The following is a 17,707-nucleotide window of genomic DNA, read 5'->3' as shown; positions in this document are numbered from 1 at the left end:
CTGTCTGTCTGTCTGTCTGTCTGTCTGTCTGTCCGTCCGTCCGTCCATCCATCCATCCATCCATCCATCCATCCATCCATCCATCTATCTATCTATCTATCTATCTATCTATCTATCTATCTATCTATCTATCTATCTATCTATCTATCTATCTATCTATCTATCTATCTATCTATCTATCTATCTATCTTCTGTTTTAATACCTGAGAGTTTTGTTATTCTCCGTTGTTTTTTTCTTCTGTTCATGCCCTCAATATGAATTATTGTATAGAACCTGATGTGTAGATGATGTGCCTTTTTCAGATTGTATTTAAATAATTGTTTAATAAAATCTAAATTTAAAGAAGGAATCAGTGCACCAAAGCAATAATACGGAAAGATATCATGGAGGAACGGCAAAGCAGTGGGATGAAGGAAAAAGGGTTTTTATAAAATACAGGAAAAAGTAGCAGGTTTTAAAACAACTGAGCAAAACATTATTACAAGACTGAGATTAGGGCACACCGGATTAAATACAACATTGCATCTAATTGGGAAACACCCATCAGCAGCATGTGATGTGGATCAGACTAAGCAACGGTCCGACATGTTATCTGACTGATAGATAAAACATACAGAGAGAAACTGAAGAGAAAGGTAAAGAAATGTGGAGTAGTATTATTAAATCTTAAGAACTTATTTAGTTGTGAGAAGGGCAACTGTATTTGAGTTCTTAAAAAGTAATTTATTTTTGTTTTTTATAATTGTTTCTTCCTTGTAGCTCACTGATATGTCCCCCATGATTTGTGGTCCACACTCCAGCAGAGTAGGTGGCGGTAATGCACCTTAAACGTCATGATAATAAACCCTGAAGCGGAACCAATGTGCCATGTGTTTGTTTGGACTCGAGCTACCTCCACGGCGCCGCAGCCGGAGCATCACTTCCTGTGAATCTCTCAGCGTCACTTCCTGTGAATCTCTCATAAAGACGGGCTTGGCGGAATCTCCGCAGGTCGAATTTTTCTGGTTTGTTTGGTGAATCCGTCTGCATCGGAGCCATCAGAACCGCAAACATGGTGAGTGATCATCCGGGGAGAGAGGGAGCGGGCTGACGGCTGCTGGGGGAGGATGATTTATCCCGGATCGGCCCGGTTAGTCCTGGGTTAGTGTAATGGCGGGAGTCTGGGTAACGTCGCTCGTACGTCGGTTAACGGATCGATAATGAGTTTATTTCTTGTTTAGTGTTCACACAACCCGGTCTGTTAACGGCTCTGTGAAGCAGCCGTTAACTCACCGGTGTTTACGTGTGTCTGTTAGCCGTTAGCTGCCCGGTGTCGTGGGTTAAGGTCCATGAATGAAAGATGTTATGTTGCAACGAGCTAAAGCTAGTGATGCTAAGCTAATAGTATTTAGTTTATTGATACTCTGCACGTGTCTTCTTCACAACAGTAGTTACTCTCTGTGGCAGAAGTACTCAGATGATACACTTAAGTACAAGTAGAACAGACGCCTTTATTGTCCTTAACCATGTACAGGGGAAAGAGAAGAGCTACTCAAAACATTCAGAAATATGCAACAACCAAAAACACAGCATTCATATTTGTGTAACAAAATAAAGTGCAGGAAATGATATTCAGTAGTACAAAGCCGAGTGTTTAAGTGTGTCTGTTAGCCGTTAGCTGCCCGGTGTCGTGGGTTAAGTTCCATGAATGAAAGATGTTATTGAACACTGGGTCAACGAGCTAAGGCTAGCGATGCTAAGCTAACATTATTTAGTTTATCACGTGTCTTCACAACAGTAGTTACTCCTAGGCGTCACAGTTACTCAGAAGCGGGAGAAGTACTCAGATGTTATACTTAAAAACAAGTAGATTAGGAAGCTTTATTGTCCTTATACCCACTCCTTAAGGTAGCATCAAACATTCAGAAATATACAAAAACAAAGACACACAGCATTCATATTTGTGTACAAAATAAAGTGCAGGCATAGATTCAGTAGTACATAGCCTATATAGTATGTATACATTTAAGTGAGTTTAGCACAGGCATGGGTTATTGCACAGGGGACGAAGACTAGATTCAAGTCTCTATCATCACGTCCTCAGCAGCTACAGTGTAGATATGCAAATGAAGAACTGAAGTCCTTCTCCAGAGCAACATGAATATATATATATATATATATATATATAGGACAGAGTGCAAGAGAATGTTTTGAGATGTGAAAGTAAATACAAATAGTGCAAGAAGAGTCTATTTACAAGTTAATGGAATATGATATATAGATTAATAATTTGCTAAATGCTAAGGGGTAAAAGTGCAATGATCGCTCTGGGGAAGAGACTTTCGTTTAAACTCACCTGTAGCGCCTCCAGCAGGTCACACAGGTGAGTTCCCTGAGAGGGTAGTGTCCATCAGGGAGGGGAGAGGGCAGGGTCTTCTTTCTGTACTAATACTTGAGAACAAGGTACTTGTGGGTTATCTGTGGCCACTTTTAATAGTGGCTAGCTGGCTCCTCCACGGGAACCTTTGGACCTCAATGTTTGTTGTTTTGAGAAACAAAATGAATCTCTCTTTGCGACGTAGGGTTATTTAGCGAGTCTGAAAAAAGGTGGCGACAGATAACCCGCACGTACCAAGAATAATACTTACGTGAAGAAGGGACGAATATTCCGTATCTCCGGTTTCTATAATGCGGTTTATTCATGACTTTTTTTTTATTGTAAGGGGAAATGTTGAGTGTTACATGATGATGTCACTGAGGCTGTTTCTGATTGGTCCTCAGACGGTGGGGAAGAGCAGCAAGATGCTGCAGCACATCGACTTCAGGATGAGGTGCATCCTGCAGGACGGCCGCATCTTCATCGGCACATTCAAGGCCTTCGACAAACACATGAACCTGATCCTGTGCGACTGCGACGAGTTCAGGAAGATCAAGTGAGGATCAGTGTTAATGAAGACGTGTGTTAATGGAGACGTGTTAATGAAGACGCGTGTTAATGGAGACGCGTGTTAATGGAGACGTGTGTTAATGAAGACGCGTGTTAATGGAGACGCGTGTTAATGGAGACGCGTGTTAATGGGGACGCGTGTTAATGGGGACGCGTGTTAATGGAGACGCGTGTTAATGGGGACGCGTGTTAATGGAGACGCGTGTTAATGGAGACGCGTGTTAATGGGGACGCGTGTTAGTGGGGACGCGTGTTAATGGAGACGCGTGTTAATGGGGACGCGTGTTAATGGAGACGCGTGTTAATGGAGACGCGTGTTAATGGAGACGCGTGTTAGTGGGGACGCGTGTTAATGGGGACGCGTGTTAATGGAGACGCGTGTTAATGGAGACGCGTGTTAATGGAGACGCGTGTTAGTGGGGACGCGTGTTAATGGAGACGCGTGTTAGTGGGGACGCGTGTTAATGGGGACGCGTGTTAATGAAGACGTGTGTTCATGGAGACGTGTGTTCATGGAGACGTGTGTTGATGGAGGCGTGTGTGAATGAAGGCGTGTGTTAATAAAGGCGTGTGTTAATAAAGGCGTGTGTATACTCACCAGTTCAGGAAGGTCAAGTGAAGGTCAAGTGAAGGTCAAGTGAAGTCACTGCTTCTTATTTCTTAGTTTCAGAACTCCTTTAAAGGTTGTATTGTCTCAGCAGCTACAGAGTAGACATGGCAATGACATTCTTCTGACCTGAGCTCCTCCAACACTGCAGCATATATAATAAAAATAGTGCAAGAAGTCTTTATACATGTAAATATGATGTGTACAAGAACAGAATATTAAATTCCCGCAGAAGGTCTAAAGGGCTATTCTCTTTATCTGCACCACACTTCTGCTGTTGAAGAAATGCAACATGTCCCCGTAGGACAAATAAAGGAATGTGATTCCACTCAGTCAGCTTTGAAATGGCTAGTTATTATATATAGATGTATTAATGCTGTGTGTCTCTGTGTGAAGGCCTAAGAACTCTAAGCAGCCGGAGCGTGAGGAGAAGAGGGTTCTGGGTCTGGTCCTGCTGCGCGGGGAGAACCTGGTGTCCATGACGGTGGAGGGCCCACCCCCTAAAGATGTGAGTGAGCTACATGTGCTTGCGTGTGTATCCTCTGTGTGTGCATGTATTTCTTCCATTTTGTGTGTAAAACCTACGAAGAGGAGAAAGAAGTTTCCCCGTGAGGGGTTAATAAAGTATGTCTTCTAGCTTCTTCCTAACAATGAGACATTTTATTCTAACAAACTCCCTCTATCCTCTCCTCACAGACGGGCATTGCTCGCGTCCCATTGGCCGGCGTGGCAGGAGGCCCAGGTGTGGGTCGGGCGGCGGGACGAGGTGTTCCAGCTGGAGCTCCGATGCCTCAGGCTCCAGCTGGGCTCGCTGGGCCCGTCAGAGGAGTGGGCGGGCCTTCACAGCAGGTAATCCGTTTCACATTTGCGCATTTTTTTGATTCAGGGCTCGACAGTAACGGTTGCCAGGTTGCCGTTGGCAACCATTCAGAAAAAATGTCAACCACTTCTTGGCCTTTGGTTACAATCAGTGGCAACCAGTTTCTAACATAAAGAAATAGGGACAGCTAAAGGTGCACCCAAAATAAATCAATGTTAAATATTTGTTGTATTAAGAGCAGTGTTGTGCTAGTTACTGAAAACCAGTAACTAGTTACCGTTACTAGTTACTTTGAACAGTAACGCATTAGTTACTTAAAAAAAGGGCTCCCATGAATGCCCTTATAGCCTTCATTTCAGTACTGTTACTGCTTTGGAGAATAATACAATCTGTTGATCAAGATAGGATCTTTGACCCGCCAAGACACAACTTACATTGAACTAAAACCTTCTTTTCTTTGTGCTCGACAAAAGTGAAATAGTGAGAATATCTCCAGGCGGAGAAACTCCTCTTGAGCTCCGCCTCCGATAGTCTTGTTAGTAAACACAAACACGCCCACAGCGTCTCCTCATGTGACACAGGAAGTATCCAAGTACATTTACTCAAGTACTTAAGAACAGTTCTCATCTCTGTTCGCCTCGCTGTTGGCGCCGCTCAAAAACGTCTGGGAGCCGAGACTATATAAAAATAACAACGGAGTAACGCACCATGTAGTAACGAGAACTGAGTTACTGAATTTAAAAAAATAACGCGTTAGAGTACGAGTTACTGCCAAAGATAACGGCGTTACAGTAACGCGTTAGTCCCAACACTGATTAAGAGTGATATTTAATTATTGTTGTGACCACTCTGAACCTGAGACTTCAGTTGCACGTGCGTTGGTGTGATTACGGAGCCAGAAAGCCATGCACGTTTACTCACGTGGGCCGTGTGTTTGTTTTACAAAAAATGGCGAAGCAAATGAAGTTGTTTGACTGTGGGGTAAAAAGTTCAGCCAACCCGTCAACATCTCAAAACGAAGGATCAAAGACTTCCATGCTGAAGGGACAGTGGATCTATGGTGAGGGTCAGCACAAAGGTCAAGAGAACCCACATTTGAAAGGGAGACAGCTGCTCTACTGGTGTTTAGTATACCAGCCATTGAGGGTGGACACGTTTCCTACCACTTAGGTTTAAATTAATTGTGTTAATTACTTATTGTAAAGCATTTGAACATTCTTTTGTGTCACATGTTCATGATTAAGTTGATGTATAACTGTATAGTATCTTCATTATTTAAATATAAGGTTTCTAAAAATGGCAACCCTATTTTCAGTTTTGGCAACCAAAAGCTGATGCCTGGTTGCCTGGCAACACTTTTAAAAGTTAGCGTTGAGCCCTGTTATTGGTTTGAAATCTTTTGAATGCATTTGTGGAAGGTTTTTCACATCAGAATTACAAACAGGTTTATCACCAGTAGGTTGACACGTACGAAGAATTAGTACAATTTGATTGATTGTATAACGTTAGAACTTCGCACGTTTACATATATAACTGTCATATAATCAGCGGTGCACATAAGTGGTACGCATGCGCGGCAACAATCTGAAATGCGTAGTGTCACAAAGCGCATTTGCGTACCGACGTACTTGTGAAGCTTTTCCAGAAGGCGGTTAGATCACCGGGCTGCTGTTAATGTCGGTCTGTACAGCAGCACTAAAACAGCTGATCACAACGTTCACACGCTCTGTGGTCACGAAGCTCTGCACTCCAATACCACCAGCCCCCCCCCCCCCCCCCCCCCCCCTTGACATTCGCGATACAGAGGGCTTCATACTCCACTACCACCCCCCGCCCCTGACATTCGCGATACACTGACTCAGGTACTCATTTGAGTACCTCACTGAGAAAGTTGTGTGCACCCCGGCATATAATCCCGTAGTTAGGCATATTTACCGCTGATGGATTGACTACTAAGATGGGCTTTTTAAAAGGGACTAGTTTGTGAGTGGTGGTATTTGCTGATTTGAATCCTAAACTATGATTGAGTCTGGTCCGGAGCAGTTTATGTCTCCATGGTGATCTAGCCAGGTTAAAAGATAGCCACCTCCTTAGTACGGAAAACTCTTTAGGCTCAACATAGCTGATAACCCCTAATCTGGTTTCGTAGTCACCCCTCTGGTGTGTGTGTGTGTGTGTGTGTGTGTGTTCAGGTAATGACTTCCTGTTTGTCTCCAGGTGATGACCCCCCAGGGCAGAGGGACGGTTGCCGCGGCAGCAGCAGGAGCCAGTATCGCCGGGGCCCCGACACAGTATCCACCTGGACGAGGAGCCCCGCCCCCGATGGGCCGAGGAGCCCCGCCCCCAGGTGATCAATACTCGCTGAGCACAGGTTCACCTGAAGAGAAACCACTTCAGAACCCCTCCACCTGTAGCGGGGAAATGTACATTATTATTATTAACAAACATTTTTAAAGTGACATCCCATAATAACAGCCGTCTCCTGTCCCCAGGTATGATGGGCCCGCCCCCTGGCATGAGGCCTCCGATGGGCCCTCCAATGGGGATGCCCCCTGGTCGAGGAGCTCCAATGGGAATGCCCCCCCCTGGCATGAGGCCGCCTCCTCCCGGCATGAGAGGTAAGCTGTGAGACCATGGCGATGCCTTACAGCAGCCAATCAGATGGGAGCGCCATTAATAGCTCCGCCCTCCCCAGCTGACTGACTGTTAAACACCTGAACTTTTGAAAGGACATCCATAACATTCATCCGTTTGCAACTTATCAATGTTCCAATTACTTGTAGACTATTCTGCACTATTAATATTATATTCTATTTACTTGCACTATTGTCTGTTTTATTGTGTTGCTATGTGGGAGGAGCCTGTGACTTGTATTGATATAACTACACTAGCTATGTACAAATGACAATAAAAGCCTTGAATGAGCTGTAGGCCAATCAGATCTCCCGTTTCCTGACGCTGAGGGGAATTAACGACATCTTTAATTATCCGTATGAAATGTTGTGTTTTATGTGTGAATGTGAAGCATTAACGGACCTTTCCTTCTGTTGTAGGACCTCCCCCACCTGGGATGAGACCGCCTCCCAGACCCTGAAGCCCCGCCCCCTCAGACTCACCTGTTGTATAGGTTTTTCATTTTTTAATGTTTTGTGTTTTTTAAATAAAGTTTCTTCAGGATGGTTTGAATTTCTGCCTGGCTATCAGTTACTATATCAACCTGGAAGACGAATATGTACCTTTATCACATGACTCGGCAGGAGAGGACTCTTTAAAGTAGAGACACTACATACTGATATACACCTGAACATCAGCAGGAGAGGACTCTTTAAAGTAGAGACACTTCATACTGATATACACCTGAACATCAGCAGGAGAGGACTCTTTAAAGTAGAGACACTACATACTGATATACACCTGAACATCAGCAGGAGAGGACTCTTTAAAGTAGAGACACTTCATACTGATATACACCTGAACATCAGCAGGAGAGGACTCTTTAAAGTAGAGACACTACATACTGATATACACCTGAACATCAGCAGGAGAGGACTCTTTAAAGTAGAGACACTACATACTGATATACACCTGAACATCAGCAGGAGAGGACTCTTTAAAGTAGAGACACTACATACTGATATACACCTGAACATCAGCAGGAGAGGACTCTTTAAAGTAGAGACACTACATACTGATATACACCTGAACATCAGCAGGAGAGGACTCTTTAAAGTAGAGACACTACATACTGATATACACCTGAACATCAGCAGGAGAGGACTCTTTAAAGTAGAGACACTACATACTGATATACACCTGAACATCAGCAGGAGAGGACTCTTTAAAGTAGAGACTTGATGTACTGCTGGGAGGATTTACTTTCAGTATGCATCATTTCTCACAGTTTGTTCCTCTTAAATAAAACCTTGTGAAACGTTTTGCTTCCTTATTTTGTATTTATTTCTGCCTTAAAACACTTCCTGCTGACTGAACAGCAAAAAAAAAAAGTAAAAGTGTTATTGAACATCGAGTTCAAACACGAAACGGGCACATCTATGGGTGGATCTCAAGTGACTTATTTTTCATTTCCTCGGTCCTCGGTCTCACCGGAAGTTGATTTTTCTGCGCCATCTTGAGGAGCGTCCCATGGCGCTTATTTGTGCCAGAGGACCGAGGATCGATAACGGAGGAGCGATAATCGAGGAGGACCATCCTCCGGTGCATCCACTCGCCCCGCCCCCTTACTGTGTATCACTCACTGATTGGACGATGCAGCGCATGCACTGATCTGATGCTTCTTAACATGAGAGCAGTTTCCCAGCTGTTGGAGTCAGGGGTCCTGATAATTTATTCCGGCAAATGACTCAGACCTACTAATTGACCTAACAGAAGTTATTGAGTCTGTGTCAGTTTACTGCTTGGCTCAGATCCACCAACGTCAGCAAGATCTCACCTCTATTAACTCCCGAAGAACCAGGTTCAATGAACTGCTGTTTCAATTCAGACGACCTGCTAAACCTGTTTAAGCGATCCCGAAGGATTTTGATATCAGTAAATGAGGTGTGGCCATAGCCGTGGGAACATGTTTCAAATGGGGGGTGCTGTGGGGATGACACCAGGGCTGGTTCTGACCAATGTGCTGCCCTAGGCAAGATTTTAGCTTCCAATGAAAAACCTCTACAAAAGACCAATACACTACAAACACAGAAACGTATTGACATGTTGGACAGCTTATATAGAAAGGCTTCAAATGTATTTAGTATTATAACATGTTTTAATTGGGGGTGGACTTCACATCTTCTTGGGGGGTCCGGGGGTGCACAATTGCTAGAGACTGATCTAGGGGATACAACTCTAAACACCCATATGAAAAAGATCGGTTTGTATGTGAACATATCCAATAACCTACCATAGCCAATAATAAATAAATGTAGGCTAACTTATTTTATTTTTGTGGTTCATTTATATCTCATCAGTTAACATTTATTTATTTATGCATATTTTTAAATCTCTCCAGTTTTAAACAATATTTTTGGTTTACTGTCCTATAGTATACATTGGAATGATTTCAAACCTGCTTTTATTCAGCCTAATAATTATAAAGGAGTGCCTTGGAAATATTTGTTTACATAAATTGTGATCAAAACATTTGAGACCCACTCAACTATCTAAACACTCAGAGTCTTTTACCTCACTGAGCCTCTCAGTCTGACAGGAGAGCTCTCCCTCCACATTATTGTAGAAACATCTTCTTATATCCGTTAGCGCAGCAGAAGCTAACAACAATCCCAGCCGGTACCGGTGCACCCCCTCTCTCAATCTATCTATCCCTCTCTCTCTCTCTCTCCCACGCTGGCTGTGAGCTGCGGGCGCCTGATAAGCCAACATCCCCCACTTTCATCACTTACAGCGCCCATCGTACGGGGCAAATGGAAAATGTAACCGGGGTGAAAAGGGAGTCATCTTTACTTAATTATGAATGTTGTTACATCAAGGCTGAAAATTCATTTTTTTAAAATTATATTTGTATTATAATCTTGTGGAAGTGCATATCCCCTGTCCTCCACCAGGGGGTGCTGCAGCACCCTCAGCACCCCTACTTCCCACGGCCCTGTCTACAACAGATGATACAAATGTTTGTGTCAGTAAATGTGTACTAACTGAGGCGGGGGTGTTTGAGCTCCACCCAGGGAGGGAAGTAGGAAGTGAGACTGCCAGACGCCATTTGATACTTCGACAACAGGGTGAGTGTTAACACCAGGATCTGCTTTTTAACACACTATTTACTCTGTTAAACTGTATGTGAGAAAATAATGTGTTCATAAATATATATATTATTTAGAGTCCAATGAGACCTCTTCAAATGATAGGAACTCTTTTTATTTCCTGGTTTTTGAGCCTTCAGAGTTTCATAACATGTGACAGGGGAGTGGCCCGTCTGAAGTCTGACTGATTTAGTGTGTTTTAACCAAGTTTATGATTGAAACAAGTGAGTTATGATATATTATATGTGTGTGTGTGTGTGTGTGTGTGTGTGTGTGTGTGTGTGTGTGTGTGTGTGTGTGTGTGTGTGTGTGTGTGTGTGTGTGTGTGTGTGTGTGTGTGTGTGTGTGTGTGTGTGTGTGTGTGTGTAGTTAAGTCTTATACGACCTGACTCATCAGTTTGGTGCATATTAGGCTAAGAAGGTGTGTGATCTCTCCCAGGTCGGCTCCTGTCGATGTTTGGTGGGGTCTTCAGTGGCGTAGCTTTTCTGAGCTGGTTGCTGAAACGGGGGGCAGGGCTGATATCCTGGTGTGGGCCTTGAGTTTATTGGAGTGGTGCTGGCCTGTCTTGCTTGTATGGCTCTGGTTCTGGGTGGGTGGCTCTGAAGGTGAGGTAATAATGGTGGAGGGGGGTAGGGGCCTGATCCAAGGGGATATCTGCGATATTCTCTTGCAGGTGGTGATAGGGGTGGTCCAGTTATACGCTGGCTAGCTCGCCCGCGGCTAACAGAGGCTCCGCCCTGGCTTCGTCCTAAGGCCACATCTTTAAGTGTCTTAGCAAAGACTTTTACAATGTCCTTACGGAGGTGAACGTGGTCATGGAGGCTGTGAATGCTGAGGCTGGGGTGATGTGCCAGGTGGACATTGGGCATTTCAGCACATCCTCTGGAGATCTCTGAATTGATCCTATGGATAGTGAGAGGGTGGAAGTCTCTTCTGGGCAGGATTGTGGAGACAGTTATTTTAGAGTTTGGGAAACTCTGCGTAGCCTTTAGCGCCACTCTCGTCACAGATTCAGCTACTCTCTCTTGCTCTATACCAGGGATGGGCAACTTTGAGGATAGTGAGGGCCAAAAAAAAATGTCCTCACTACCAGAGGGCCACTTCGTGACCATTCACTTCCATCGGCAGGATACTATATCCACAACATTTAAATAGCAAACTTTAGCTACTAATTTAATGAAAATAACTAAATATATATAGGCAATAAATGTTTATTGTACCAAACACCAACACTGAGTTTAACAACGAATATTCATCTTTGTATTGTGTTTCTATGCTTCCCTCACATTCCATACATAAAACCAAGAACATATGCATTTTTCTGAACTCCACCCACAGCTGGATCAGTAAGCTATACTCTTAATGAGATACTTGTGGCCTCTCCTGCTGCTGCACAATAGACTGAATGTCAATATCAACATTTGTACATCTGATTTGCATGAGATGGAACAGTGTCTCATCTGTCAGTCTGTTTCTCTCCCTTGACTTGATGTGCTTCATCATAGAGAAGTTGCTCTCGCAGATGTAAGTGCTGCCAAACATGCTGGCCATTGAGAGCGCAAAATCCCTGAGGAGTGGAAAGCGGGACTCGGGTAGCAGTCTCCAAAAGGAAATTCCCCTCTCCTGGCGCTTTGCTAGAAAGGGGGCTGACTGTAGTTCGCACATTTCAAGCTGCAACTCAGGGGGCTGCTCGATGATTGCTGCCGAGAGGGGGGTTTCTATGTGGGCTCTGTACTTGGGTAATGTTTTCTCACATTCGGGGGCATCTTTGCGCATCTCTTCACATGACGGGAAGTGCGCCAGGTTAGGACGGTCGGCTGAAAATCCGTCTTTAAACAGAGTCAGTTTAGTAACACATGCGTTCATGTGCGCATATAGATCCGACACGGTTTGGCATCTTCCCTGTAACCGCATATTCAGGTGATTAAGATGCGAGGTAATGTCCGCAAGGAAAGTCATGTCGAGAAGAAAATCTGTATTCCTGAGTTTTGCGCAGTACGCACTTGTATCACATCGGATGGTGTCCTCCAAGAACACAGGGATTTCTGCGCGTAGCGCAAAAAACCTCTCCAAGCATTGTCCACGGCTCATCCACCTTATCTCTCTGTGCATCTGTAAATCACCGTACACGGCGTTCACTTCATCCAAAAAGGCTATAAACTTCCTGTGATTGAGAGACCGGTTCCCTCCTCGAATGAGATTAGTAGTCTTGGTAACTAAATCCATGACATGGCTAAAGTTCCTTGATTTGGCACACAGAGCATGCCCACATTCAAAATCATTAGAATAGCTAACAATAATGTTACCCACCTGATGTATGATGCAGTGCACTATTGGACAGTCAACGCCACTCTGGCGGAGGAGGCCGGCGAATCCAGTGCGCTTTCCTTGCATGGCTGGCGCACCATCGGTAACAACAGCTGAGAGCTTGTGAAATCCTCCGTGCGCACTTACAACATTTTCAACAGCGGCGAAAATATCTTGTCCTTTGGTAGTGCCATGCAAAGAAGCCAGTTTCAATAACTCCTCGTGCACTTCAAAGGAACTGTTAATGGCCCGTGTGTAGATGAGAAGCTGGCTCACATCAGTCACATCAGTGCTCTCATCCAACGCTAAGGAAAAGTATGCACAGTCATGCATGACTTGTTTTACCTTTTGTTCGACATGATATGATATGATATGATGGTATATCAAATATTCTTGGTGTCACTGTCCGACGGGACAAAGAGACGGTTTCAAAGTTTTTAGCCATGTTGTCATCTCCGAATGCTTTAGCCATCTGGACTGCACAACTCTTCACCATTTCGCCGTCAGACAGGGGCTTCTTAGCTTTAGCAAGCTCAAGGGAAACGGCATAAGACGCCGTGAGAGACGATTGCTGTGTAGTCGTGGCTCTGGTAAAAAAGGTCTGCTGCATATTTTCCCTTTTAGGTCAGCAACGATGGCGACTCTGGCAGCTCCTCTGTGCTTTTCATATTTGTCTTTATGGGTGCTGTTGTAGTGGCGACTTAAATTGTAGTCCTTCATTGCCGATTTAGTTTCAAGACACACCAAACACATAGGTTTGCCTTTGAATTCTGTAAACAGATAATCTATTTCCCATTTTGTCTGAAAGAGACGGTTTTCTAGGTTCAGTTTTCTTTTTTGGGCGCTCATGTTTCTTTTCCCGCTAACGGAGGAAAGCCGCGAGGTAAACAGAAGACAATATACACTTGGCTGCAGGCCTCATGAATTTGGGGGAAGCGCCAGGGCCGTGGGAAGTAGGGGTGCTGAGGGTGCTGCAGCACCCCCTGGTGGAGGACAGGGGATCTGCACTTCCACAAGATATAATAAAAAAAAAACGAATTTTCAGCCTTGATGTAACAACATTCATAATTAAGTAAAGATAACACCCTTTTCCCCGGTTACATTTTCCATTTGCCCCGTACGATGGGCGCTGTGAGTGATGAAGTGGGGGATGTTGGCTTAGCAGGCGCCCGCAGCTCACAGCCAAAGTGAGAGAGATAGAGAGAGGGGATACCGCGGTACCGGCGGGGATTGTTGTTAGCTTCTGCTGCGCTAACGGATATAAGAAGCTGTTTCTACAATAATGTGGAGGGAGAGTCCTCTCCTGTCAGACTGAGAGGCTCAGTGAGGTAAAGGACTCTGAGGGCTTAGATAGTTCACTTTAGTCGAAGTTATCTCAGTGGGTCTCAAACGTTTTGATCACAATTTATGTAAACAAATATTTCCAATGCACACCTTTATAATTATTAGGATAAATAAAAACAGGTTTGAAATCATTCCAACCTATAGCCTACTATAGGACAGTAAACCAAAAATATCGTTTAAAACTGGAGAGATTTTAAAATATACATAAATAAATAAATGTTAACTTGTAAAATAAGATATGAATGAACAACACAAATAAAATAAGTTACATGTATTTGTTATTGGCTATGGTAGGTTATTGGAAATGTTCACATACCTACTTATTTGATTGATAAAATGCAAACCGATCTTTTTCATATGGGTGTTTAGAGTTGTACCCCCTAGATCAGTCTCTAATTGGGCGCTCAAAGTGCACCAAATTGAAGCATTTTACTTCAAAATGTTAAAAAAAATCTTCCCGGGGGGGTACCCCCGGACACCCCTAAAGGATGTGAAGTTCACCCCTCCAATTAAAACATTTTATAATATATAATACATTTGAAGCCTTTTTATATAAGCTGTCCAACATGTCAATATATTTCTCTTTTTGCAGTGTATTGGTCTTTTGTAGAGGTTTTTCATTGCCAGCTAAAATATTGCCTTATAGGGCAGCACATTGGTCAGAACCAGCCCTGGTGTCATCCCCACAGCACCCCCCATTTGAAACATGTTCCCACGGCTATGGGAAGCGCCCTCTAGCGGTGAATATTATTAATTACAAGTGGGGTCTGGTTCAAATGATTTGCTTGTTTACAACTGTGAAACCAATATATTTTTGTAAATTGACTCGCGGGCCGCACAAAGTGAGGGCGGTGGCCACATGCGGCCCGCGGGCCGCCAGTTGCCCATCCCTGCTCTATACGAAGGTTGTTAGTTCCTGTGTGCACAATGATGTGGTTTGGTTCCCCCAGTTTGGCCTGTGTGAGAACATCGAGTGCATTATCTGTTCTTGGGCACCATATTTTTTTAACTTTTTGTCCGGGAAAGAGTTGTTCTTCATCTAAGAATTTTCCATTTGAGTCAATAAGAATGATTACTTCAGCATCAGTCGCTTCTGAGTCGGTTGTTATTTTGATTGTGGAAGGAGGAATATTATCTAGCTGGTAGCTGGTAGATGGTTGTGGCTCCTGCTGGGGCGCTGGGCCATTGGTGAATGGTTTCAATGTGGGGTTTGGTGAGGTTTTACTGGGTGATGGTTGTGGGCTAGGCTGGAGCAGAAGGCTGCTGGTTGAAGGCCTTGGCCCAGTGAGTTGTGTGTTACTCGTGGCAGGTTGGGGTCTCTGCGGTGCTGAGGCTGTGAGGCTCTGGAGCTGCTCTTTCAGGCTCAGGGTGGTTTGATGTTTGAGGTGCAACTCCTCTTTTACTGCTGTTATTTCTGTCTTTAGAATGTCCCTGTCCTCCTGTAGGACAGTCACTTCTCCTCTTAGTTATTGTATTGACGTTTTTAATTCTTTCTTTAACTGGCAGAGTTCATCCTTAATCTGCTGAAATGATTCACTGGATGGTGAGTGAGAACATTTTCTCTCATCTCCACTATCTCTACCTCCTGTAGAGATGAGTCTCTCTCTGAGAAGGGTCATTGTTCCCTGCAGAATGTCTTCAGGCTGCAGCTCCTGTTCCTCTCTGAGAAGGGTCATTGTTCCCTGCAGCTTGTCTTCAGGCTGCAGCTCCTGCTCCTCTCTGAGAAGGGTCATTGTTCCCTGCAGCTTGTCTTCAGGCTGCAGCTCCTGCTCCTCTCTGAGAAGGGTCATTGTTCCCTGCAGATTGTCTTCAGGCTGCAGCTCCTGCTCCTCTCTGAGAAGGGTCATTGTTCCCTGCAGCTTGTCTTCAGGCTGCAGCTCCTGCTCCTCTCTGAGAAGGGTCATTGTTCCCTGCAGCTTGTCTTCAGGCTGCAGCTCCTGCTCCTCTCTGAGAAGGGTCATTGTTCCCTGCAGATTGTCTTCAGGCTGCAGCTCCTGCTCCTCTCTGAGAAGGGTCATTGTTCCCTGCAGCTTGTCTTCAGGCTGCAGCTCCTGCTCCTCTCTGAGAAGGGTCATTGTTCCCTGCAGCTTGTCTTCAGGCTGCAGCTCCTGCTCCTCTCTGAGAAGGGTCATTGTTCCCTGCAGATTGTCTTCAGGCTGCAGCTCCTGCTCCTCTCTGAGAAGGGTCATTGTTCCCTGCAGCTTGTCTTCAGGCTGCAGCTCCTGCTCCTCTCTGAGAAGGGTCATTGTTCCCTGCAGCTTGTCTTCAGGCTGCAGCTCCTGCTCCTCTCTGAGAAGGGTCACTGTTCCCTGCAGCTTGTCTTCAGGCTGCAGCTCCTGCTCCTCTCTGATAAGGGTCACTGTTCCCTGCAGCTTGTCTTCAGGCTGCAGCAGTCTCTCTGAGACCTGGGTAACGCTTGATTGATTGATTGATTGATTGAAAAGTTTATTAACAGCTTGTATATTGGGTACAGTACAGTACAGCTCAAAACATACAATTGTTAAGGGGATGCAGACCAGAGAAAGACTTTCGTCTTGTTTACATCAGGGTCCCCCATTTCCAATTCATCATATCATTTAAGACATATAAGACATGTTTGACATATAGATGGATTATTTACAATTTTCATTTTAGATTTCGTTCTAATACATCCTAACCGGACATTTAAGACATACCAAGTCTACAGATATCCAGTTAGTAACAGAGTCTAAAATGTGAGTATATCCATAGATGGGGGGGGGGGGGGGGGGAAGCTGTCCATTGTACGACAGGTTGAGATTTGTACCATTACCGGAGCCAGTTTTGCAATGCTCTCCCCCGAAAGTGCTCTTCAAGAGAGGTTTTGAAGGTAAGTATAGTTTTACTTTCCTTTACAGTAGTGGGAAGAGCGTTCCACCTTGCTGTGGCATAATTGCGAAACGTGTATTCCCCTTTTTTTGTGCCAAATCTGGGTTTTAGATGATTTGTGGAGCTCCCTCTGGTGTTATGATCATGGTATTCCTTGACCTTTGGGAAGAATTTTGACATGTATGGGTACCAGAGAGGTGTAGTGGATCTTGTAGACCAGGCCCATTGCAAGTAGCTGTACTCTGTCGTCTACTCTAAGCCATCCTAGGTTGTCAAAGTGGGCAGAGGTGAGGTGGGTTCTAGATGAAAGGTCAAGCAGTAGTCTGACCAGTTTATTTTCTGATGTTTGAAGTTTTATTTGTAGCGCCTTAGAGGTGCTATGGTACCATGACGTGCAAGCAGAGTCATACTACCCTTGAATGAGTGCTCCTGCCAGAGTCTTCAGGGTGTTGTTCTTTACCAGAGAGGAGATCCGGTAGAGGAAGTTCTTTGATTGACTTTTTTTATTACATTGGATGCCATTTTGTCATAGGAGAGGTTTGCCTCAAGAATAGATCCTAGGTATGTCATTTCCTTCTTACTTGTGACCATAATGTCGCCCACTGCAACTGAGAAGTCGTCGGATTTGCTGAGATTATGTTTCGAACCGAAGAGAATGGACTCTGTTTAACGCTGCTAGCCTTCTCTTTGTTAGTGCCTTAGAAATAAGGAAATGTTCTTGGACTCAGGTCAGACTGGCCTGGCTCCCTTGGGACATGATTGTTCCATTATGATAAATGTTTACGGTCATCATAGTGTTGTCACTGTCCTCATCTCCAATGAGAACCTGGCACTACAACTTCCTCTCTTTGTGTGCTCTTCATAGTGGGAACAAATTGCTTTATGCCAGGATTCAGTGTTGTCGGTATACAGCAGGAGGTAACAGATGACTATCTTGTCTCCTTGGTGGCTGTAGTCGGCTGTTAATGTCTCTGGGTTATCTCTTAGAAGTTTAAGTTTGAAAGCTTTCTTTGCCTGTGCGCTCTTTACCTCCTTTGGGTATTCTAGTGCAAGGGGGAGGGGCTTCCGACTGTTGCATCAGCCACGGTGCTC

The 17,707-nt window shown here is 44.5% G+C and overlaps 2 protein-coding genes across 2 annotated transcripts in view; both read left to right on the top strand.

Moving 5' to 3' along the window:
• The first annotated feature begins 896 nt into the window (after window positions 1-896).
• On the top strand, window positions 897-7,540 carry snrpb (small nuclear ribonucleoprotein polypeptides B and B1). Its single transcript, XM_079681028.1, has 7 exons — window positions 897-1,055; window positions 2,762-2,913; window positions 3,931-4,042; window positions 4,231-4,383; window positions 6,572-6,701; window positions 6,847-6,972; window positions 7,408-7,540. The coding sequence occupies exons 1-7, from the start codon at window positions 1,053-1,055 to the stop codon at window positions 7,446-7,448; spliced, it is 717 nt and encodes a 238-aa protein (XP_079537154.1). The 5' UTR covers window positions 897-1,052; the 3' UTR covers window positions 7,449-7,540.
• Window positions 7,541-10,088: 2,548 nt separating this feature from the next.
• Window positions 10,089-17,707, top strand: part of LOC307039381 (uncharacterized protein) — an 82,637-nt gene continuing 75,018 nt past the window's right edge. The window contains exon 1 of the mRNA XM_079681389.1: window positions 10,089-10,095. The gene's annotated coding sequence lies outside the window, so the exon portion shown is untranslated. The remainder of the gene's footprint in view (window positions 10,096-17,707) is intronic.

Source organism: Notothenia rossii (genome assembly GCF_949606895.1).
Source record: "Notothenia rossii genome assembly, chromosome: 5".
Classification (NCBI taxonomy): domain Eukaryota; kingdom Metazoa; phylum Chordata; class Actinopteri; order Perciformes; family Nototheniidae; genus Notothenia; species Notothenia rossii.
Note: the sequence above shows the minus strand (reverse complement) of the source record. Positions and strands in the feature narration are given on the sequence as shown.